The following is a 9,156-nucleotide window of genomic DNA, read 5'->3' as shown; positions in this document are numbered from 1 at the left end:
CTCATTGTTAAATAGCTGCATTTTCTGTTTGGTGTAGATCATTTTTATAATCTTGAGTTCATGGTCTAATTTATCTAATGTATTATTATGTAAACGTTTTATTATGTTTTACCCAGTCAAAAGCCTTCTGAAAGTCTATGAAGCATATGTAAATGTTCCTATTTCTTACAAGTGATCATTCTATTAGTATTTTTAGTTACAGGATAGCATTAATGGTTCCAATTCCTCTTCTGAAGCCTTTCTGTTGTTCACTCCATTCACCGCTTATGGCTCTTTCAATTTGTTTGTTAACGATGTTTAAAATAATTTTAGATGCATGGAATATTAGACAATTATTAATGCTTTTGATTTTAAATTCTTTGGCTAATATATATAGTTAATAAAGAAGTACAGGCAAGAATGATTACCAACCTGGTTAGGAATAAAAAGAAATTATGAGGTACAATTGGCTGTGCATCTCAACTGGAATTCTGCCATTTGAGATTTTGCACCTGGTGTCTTATCGCCTCATGTTTCCTTTGACTATTATGTGCAATTTACGTATTAGAACTGGTAGAGTCGAAGGAAAGTAAGGTATTACCATTATTTAAAGGCAAATCCATACCAGATGTTGAAAATTAGACCTTTTAGTGAAGAGGTGATTTATATTTTGAAAAGTTAAAATCCGAATTCAGAAATGGTGATATCAAAATATGGTATGATATAGTGGGCATTATGTCTGTGTACGCAGAATGGATTGGGTGTTTGGTGAAATGGATAGGAAGATGGTTGTCAGAGAGAAATCAAAGAGTAATGTAGGTGGTGTGCAGTCAAAGATTAAGTTGGTAACCAGTGGGTGGTTGTTCGCAAACTCTATCGTTCATATTTCAGTGAGCAATCCATTCTTCCTGTTTAATTTCTCCATTTATGATACCGAAGGTAATTTAATGAGTGATATTAATTTGTTTGCTGATAAAGCTAATTTGAAGATGACAAAAATAATTAACACATAGAGATCTCTCAAAATGACTTGAATAAGCCGAAATCGTGCAAACATTACGATGGCTGTTTTATCAATGTGGATTTGTGAACTTTCGGTTGAAAAGGGTTTAAGCTGTATATGATATTAATTGAATTTCACTTTTGGATATTGATCAGACTACAGATATATAGTGAGTGGCTGAGAGGAAAAAGAATTTCAGAGAGGCCTGTAACTAACATTAGCAAAATAGCAGAGATGGTTATTTGGATGCTTCGAAATCTGTTGAGTATTAGGGATAAGGTATTCATTATTCTTATTTAGAAGGGTTGGAAATTACTGTATCCGGTGAAATGTTTCAGCATTATTTCGTATAACAAATGTAATGGAAAAATCGCCGGACTACGAAGCAATGAACCACATAACCGCATGAAGAAATTTAAACAGATAATAATGAATTTCCTATCTGGAACACTGATCTGCAACTGATGAAATACCTGCTGAAATTGTAAGAATTGTGTTGCTTCTGCAAGATTTCGTCTTCCCAGATTCCCGCTTGATAGATTAGGGTTAGTAAATATTCGAGTTCTAGGAAAGGTGTAGCTGTATTAGCTGAGAATCAACAGGATATAAATAGTCATCGTAGAGAGTGGATGAGGTTTCATCTGATCATTAACTCAGACGTATTGGAAGGAGAGAAACCTGAGAAAAGAAGAAGACAACCGAAATACACCCTAGGGGAAGTGTTTGCTTTAGTCAGAAGAGGAAAGCCAGAAATAGGGTGATCTGGAGGAGGAATCTCTGCATTTCCAGGGGGATTATCACTGAGAATGACGTAGAGAAGGAAATCCAAAGAAATAAGAACAGAGAATAATATCAACAGAAAAATGGCTGTTCTGCTACCTACAGCTGTAAATCAAAATTGTTCATCTAATAATTGACACACAACCAACTGAATAAAATGGTATTTTTAAGAAATTCACTCCCTTTGACTATTATTTCACAGTTTCCATGTGTGCAAGAAATACGTTCATTTCTAACTTTATCCTCAGAGTTATTCCTGAGGACATGTTCAACTTCAGAATATAATACCGCCCCGTGGCTCTCTTATTAGCTTATTATTTTGTGACGATGCGTTTGGCAAACGAAGTCAGGTTTGTTAACACAATCATCATCATTTTAAGAGCGATAATACTCTGTTATTTTCCACTGAAAGTTTTACCGTTATTTTTGTTTCCACTATTCATTGCAAATACTAAATTTCTAGATTAAAATTCATACATTAATTGCGATTGAATATTAGTTAATATGTTGAGAATATTTTATTTACTAAATGGAGTTTTAATTTAGCATTAATTACATAATTTCTCTTTACAGATTGTGAACAGGGTTAGTGTCATGCGACATTTTGCCTAATAACGCATTAAAACCAAGCTGATAAGCCACATCGTATGAAGACTATTAAGTTGTATTTGAGAAATCAAAGTATTCCAAAGTGGTTGCTCTTCTAGTGACATAACGGAAAAGCATCAAATGAGAATGGAATTGACAATCCAAATTCAAAGAACAATGAGTAAATCTCCTCCTGCAACAAATTGCTCAGTCGCATTTCCCATTCATATATTTTAACTGAGGTGAAAATCAGGAAAAGTATTTCGTTTATACATAATCAAAGACGTAGGTTGTATATCAGAGTATGAACTGCAGTAGTGTGAAACATCAGAAAACGCGCAATAATCAGTCAGATAAAAAAAATCTATCTGCAAAGTATTCCACAAATCTTTAAAGCGATCAGATCAACTTAAAACGCACGAGACAAAGAATAGCAATCGAGCAATAGTAGACTCCAGAGAAAAACGGTCATGCTAAAAATGTAAGGAAAACTTTCATTCTCATGACAACCTAAAAGAGCGCCAGAAAATGCACGTGGAAGAAGAAGGGAAAATATTCCTGTACATGTCAGAATTTCTTTGATTCTGCAAATCTTCGAGAGCATCTGAAAACGCACTCAGTCGAGAAGCTATTTACATATAAAAATTACAGTAAGACCTTTTCCTTATTTACACACCTGAAGAGGCACAAGGGTACAGTGAACTGCAATGAAATCTGTTGACATGTGAAATGTGACAGACGGGTTTCCAGCTGATATTACTGGAAGATCCACAAACTTGTACTTCACGCATCAGAACACCGTTTCAGGTCAAAAAATGCAAGAAAACATCGCATACAGTCCTGTCTTCAGATACATAAAACCGGGAACATTTTCATTTTTCCGAATGTAAAAAAAGGAGTTTCTATTTTAGTTCTTTTGAGGTGCATTTGAGAAATTGTGAACAATACAACAAACCACAAATCAATGTGCAAATCATTTATCTCAACGTCATTTCTTTAAACATTCCGTTATTCATAAGAATGGGAGTCCTTTTCAATCCCAAATATGCCACAAGATATTTGCCCTCTCTCAGAAACTAAAATGCCAAATAGTTTGTGTGCTCTGCCAGGAGAAACCTTTCACCTGTGAAATATGTGACAGCCTTTTATGATAAAGTAAAGCTTTTATTTCACATCAGAAGGGTTCACAGGAAAGAGAAGCCGTTTTGAGTATGAAATTTGTAGGAAATCATATGGCTATAGACAAAGCTTTAAAAAAGCATCTCAGATCTAATGCACTCACTGAAGAAAAACCTTTTCATTTTTATGTGTACCTCTGCGTTTTCATCTCTATGGTCTCATAAAAGGCACCAACATCTTCATGCACTCACGGAAGAAAAGTTCATTTCTTGCAAAATACGTGGCAAACAATATTCTCAATCATAAAAACCACATCGAATGACAAACTAAAGATAATCATCCTTTACAACTGAAACATAGAAGAAATTCTACTAATCATCTCGCATGAGAATTTACGAAAGTGTTCACATCAGAGAGAAACGGTTTCCATGTCAAATTAGAAAGATGAGTCTGAAAAATTATCTAAGAGTGCATACTGGTGAAAAATCTTTTCTATGCGAAATTTGCAACAAGAAGTTTACAAAGAGTTGTGATCTGAAAAGACATCTAAGAGTGCATACTGGTGAGAAACCCTTTCTTTGTGAAATTTGCAACATGATGTTTTCAGTCAGTTCGAGTCTGAAAAGTCATCTAAGAGTGCACACTGGTGAGAAACCGTTTCTGTGCGAAATTTGCAACAAGAAGTTTTCTGGCAGTTCAGGTCTGATAAGGCATCAAAGAGTGCATACTGGTGAGAAACCTTTTGTATGCGAAATTTGCAACAAGAAGTTTTCAGGCAGTTCGAGTCTGAAAAGTCATGAAAGGTTGCATACAGGTGAGAAAGAGGTTTTCAGACCTTTTCTTTGTGAAATTTGCAACAAGACATTTTCAGTCAGTTCGAGTCTGAAAAGTCATCTAAGAGTGCATACTGGTGAGAAACCTTTTCCATGCGAAATTTGTAACACTAAGTTTACAAAGAGTTACGATCTGAAAAGACATCTAAGAGTGCATACCGGTGAGCAACCTTTTCCATGCGAAATGTGCAACAAAAAGTTTAGACGCAGTTCGAGTCTGATAAGACATCTAAGATTGCATACTGGTGAGAAACCTTTTGTTTGCGAAATTTGCAACAAGAAGTTTTCATGCAGTTCTAGTCTGAAAAGACATCTAAGATTGCATACTGGTGAAAAACCTTTTCTTTGTGAAATTTGCAACGAGATGTTTTCAGTAAGTTCACGTCTGAAAAGTCATCTAATAGAGCATACTGGTGAGAAACCATTTCTATGTGAAATTTGCAACAAGAATTTTTCAGACAGTTCGAGTCTGAAAAGTCATCTAAGAGTGCATACTGGTGAGAAACCTTTTCCATGCGAAATTTGCAACAAGAAGTTTTCAAAGAGTTGCGATCTGAAAAGACATCTAAGAGTGCATACTGGTGAGAAATCTTTTCAATGCGAAATTTGCAACAAGAGGTTTTCAGACAGTTCGCCTCTGAAAAGGCATCTAAGATTGCATACTGGTGAGAAACCTTTTCTCTGCGAAATTTGCAACAAGAATTTTTCAGACAGTTCGAGCCTGAAAAGTCATCTAAGCGTGCATAGTGGTGAGAAACCTTTTCCATGCGAAATTTGCAACAAGACGTTTTCAAAGAGTGGCGATCTGAAAAGACATCTAAGAGTGCATACTGGTGAGAAATCTTTTGTATGCGAAATTTGCAACAAGAGGTTTTCAGACAGTTCGCCTCTGAAAACGCATCTGAGATTGCATACTGGTGAGAAACCTTTTCTATGCGAAATTTGCAACAAGAATTTTTCACACAGTTCGAGTCTGACAAGTCATCTAAGAGTGCATACTGGTGAGAAACCTTTTCCATGCGAAATTTGCAATAAAAAATTTTCAAAGAGTTGCGATCTGAAAAGACATCTAAGAGTGCATACTGGTGAGAAATCTTTTCTATGCGAAATTTGCAACAAGAAGTTTTCAGTCAGTTCGAGACTGAAAAGCCATCTAAAAGTGCACACCGGTTATAATCCTCTTACTTCTGTCGATTGTAGCGCTGGGTTTTCATCTATAGAATCCCTAAAAGCACCAAAAATGCTACCATCCGATTGATGAAGCTTTTACTTGTAAAATATATTGCAAACAATTTTTAATTAGGCTATCGTAAAAAAACACATAAAAACGCACACCACAGATTGCTCTTTGGCATCCGAAATTTTTCACGAAAAATTCCTCCGCTCCTTTAACCTGAAAAGACACGAAAGAGTTCTTCCCAGAGAGAAACCGTTTCCATTCGAATTTGTAACAAGAGGTTTTCAGACAGTTCGAGTCTGGAAAGACATCGAAAACATATGTAGGAAACAATTTTCTCAATAAGGCTAACTTAAAAATCACATGAAAAGGTACAACAGGGATTACTGCTTTAACTGCAAAATCTCGCTTAAAAAATTTCTCGACTTATCTCATCTGAAATGACACGAAAGTTTTCACACCAAAGAGAAATTTCTTTCATGTGAAGTTTACAAGAGATTTTCTGACAGTTCGAGTCTGAAAAGACATCTAAGAGTACATACTGATGAGAACTCTTTGACTTGTACAACGTGTAGGAAAACATTTTCGAGAAAGGAACCTCTGGTGACCCACTGAAGAATTGAACACAGCTAATGAGTGGTGGTTGAACATGTTGCCTTGATATGTGCAATTATATTGCATTTATCTAAGTCGCCCTTTTAAGCACAACTTAAGAGTGTTCGTTGTGAATATAATTATTATTTTTTTCGAAAATAATTAATCCAAGTGACACTTGAGGTTTAAAAATATACTTACGTGGACTGAAGGAAAATTCATCGTAAATTTATAGAAACAGTGCGAATAAATGGGTTTTAATATCACACAAAAATTGAACTCTTGTGGATATTGTATAGTGCTACGTGTTGAAGAAAGTTGCTCTATCGGAAACCTGCTGATAACAAGCAGGGGTTTTCATTCACTTGAAGAGCTCAATATTTTATTTCCCTTAATTTTTGCTGCTAATTTAGAGAGAAAATTCTCTTGAAGGAATGGATACACCGCTTTCCTAACCGACTACATGGGATTTTCGTTTCTTTCTTTTTTTTAAGGTATTCGGTCGTTTACTCACATGTTTAAATTACATCGATGGCTTCGCACCTGACGACGAAAGGGGATCAAAAAGCTGTTTCAAAGAAGTGTTTGAAGAGCTTAGTTTTTTTTGTGCAATTCACTAGGAAAATGAAAAATATTTCGGATCGCTCTGAGGTTTTTTTCTCTTTTCTGTGAGAAAATGCTGATATCTAGCAACCATTACAAGTTTCTGCCAAAACCTTTTCATGTGCAGCCATCCCTTGTCCTTTGAACTTCATATGTCTCAAAACCGTCAGAGTAGGAAAGAACAAGAATATAATAACAGTCGGGAAAGAGCAGCAGCTAGTATACGACAAAGCACAACTTCACTGTACGCGTTTCAGATTTTTTCATCATAAATATCAAAGAGGGCTTTTTCGGTGACTTTTTGAATGAATAAAATTTCAGTTAGTTTTATTGTTTTCCTTATTTTTTTTTTTAATTTTTTACTACCATTTCATATGTTCCACTTTTTCTTAATTTAATGTGAAATGAGATTGTATTCATCGGCTTTGCAGACAATTTACTACGTGTGAAATGTAAATTACAAATTCTAATTGCTAAGCAATTTCTGCTATATAATAAAACGCAATCTGCATTTTATTAAATATCACTGAAATTTAATAAAATGCAGTTCTTTTTGTAAAGTTGTGAGAATATTTTAATAATATAATTGCTTTTAACAAATACTCATTTCAATGTATAAGCTTTATTAAAAATTATAATAAATAATTTTCGGATATGAAAATGTGAGTCCAGGGATATAACTGAAATTCAATTCTTAAAAAGCAAATAGATCAAGTCATCATGCACTCATTCACTTCCCTACTTCAAAATAAGACTTGTACTTCTCTCCTTGACTTTTTGTTCATCGAAATTTAACTGACAACTTAGCATCACCTAAATGACCCCAACAGAGTATTCTCTTATAATTATGACAGCGATTTACCTAATTTATAATCAATTTAGTTTCTCATTCATTTCTCTCATGATGCTCTATTGGTATACAAATTTTTCTCACCTCCCCCATTGTTTAGTTTCATTTTATCACCATACCCATAAGATTTTGTACATGATCCAACTTATTTCTACAAGTGCAGTAGAACATTCGAAGAAGTGTTGGCCATTATTAAAATTTACATCAGCAAAATGTATTTGATGAGATTCAAGAGAACGTTTAAAAAAGTTCATATTGTTTTCTATTTAGGAAACATTTATAGTCGACTGTATTTGCCAAGTGTTTTAAGAGTCAATTATTAAGTCAGGCATTATTTTATTTATTAATATATTACAATCACTGCATTATAAAATAATAGAGTTGGTATTATGGAAACGAAATGAAAATGCTCTGGGTGGGAGGGGCGAGCATGTCGGGAATAGAATATTATTCTTGGTAAGGCATGAAGGCCATCCCACTATGCCCAGCTAAACGCTAGCAGATGAAGATAGAAGAGGCGCCACTGCCTTAATTTACTGTCCATTAGACATTCATGTCGAAGGATTTCATACAGCATACTATGCCGCCTCGGAAGTCGCCTGGTTCAACAAATTTGCATTGCTATTTGGTAGCAGCTCCACGGATGGCAATGAGAAATTAGCGACTGGCGCTATCACTGACAAAAATAATTAAAAAACTGGATCCAGATTCAGACTCTACAACCATTTCAAGACCAGAACCTGGAAGATTAAAACTCCACTACAATCAGGTCAACTCAAACTACTACAGCACAAATTAAAAGATATGAATGGACTGTTAAGGTACTTTGTGAATTTTGATGGCCCAAACTATCACTAACAGAATTGCTTTATTCCGCCTAAGGGGAAAATATCTCAATATCACCATCATATATGCCTAGGCCCCAACCACCACACATGGATTCCTAAGTAGAGGAATTTTATGATCAACTTAATGCAACAATCACTGGAGCAAATTGAAAAGGCATTTCGATTGTACAGGGTGATTGGAATCACAAACTTGTAACAGACATCGGTAAACATTTTTGAAAATTATGGAGACTACTGTGTTTGAGTTAAAACTTTGGTTTAATATAACTAAAATCTACATTCGACTTTTATGTCAAGGTCATCTTTTGGAACATATGCCTGACCAACCGATACAACAGTTGTTGTATCGGTTGGTCTGACCTCTGGTGAAAAAAATAAATTATACATCAACAGTAGAATCCTATTATTAATATCTGTTGGTTGTAGAATTGCATTGGGCACAAGTCTATGTATCTATCTATATACATATATTAACTTCATGATTATACATGTACATTCCAGCCAGTTGGTATGGAATAGTTTCTAATACTAGCTGAAGGTTGGCTAGAGTCCTGATTTATGCTGGATCTTACACATTTGGTGGGCTGAATGTGTGCCATCCAGATCCTTGGAATTTTCATGCCATCTTGTTGATTTGGGGTGATTTTTTGAGAATTTCGCAGACTTCCATAAATTACCTTTCGTAGCAGGTTTTTGTATGGTGTAAAGAGCGGGTGCTTTTCTAGTTGATTTGGTGTCAGGTGTTGAGCATGTGATTTGTGAGGCCTGCTTCACCTTAATTG

The 9,156-nt window shown here is 35.1% G+C and overlaps 1 protein-coding gene across 1 annotated transcript; it reads left to right on the top strand.

Moving 5' to 3' along the window:
* The first annotated feature begins 3,117 nt into the window (after positions 1–3,117).
* Positions 3,118–7,004, top strand: LOC150093485 (uncharacterized). The gene has a single exon (XM_090413705.1). The coding sequence runs from the start codon at positions 3,854–3,856 to the stop codon at positions 5,558–5,560; it is 1,707 nt and encodes a 568-aa protein (XP_090269831.1). The 5' UTR covers positions 3,118–3,853; the 3' UTR covers positions 5,561–7,004.
* The last annotated feature ends 2,152 nt before the right edge of the window (positions 7,005–9,156 follow it).

This window comes from Typopeltis vanoorti, chromosome 24, assembly GCF_054136105.1.
Source record: "Typopeltis vanoorti isolate ZY-2024b chromosome 24, IOZ_Tvanoo_1.0, whole genome shotgun sequence".
In the NCBI taxonomy this organism is placed as follows: domain Eukaryota; kingdom Metazoa; phylum Arthropoda; class Arachnida; order Uropygi; family Thelyphonidae; genus Typopeltis; species Typopeltis vanoorti.
Note: the sequence above shows the minus strand (reverse complement) of the source record. Positions and strands in the feature narration are given on the sequence as shown.

What these genes read in the sequence shown, in the direction of transcription:
- LOC150093485 (XM_090413705.1), top strand. Translation starts at nt 3,854, where the DNA reads ATGAGAATTTACGAAAGTGTTCACATCAGAGAGAAACGGTTTCCATGT.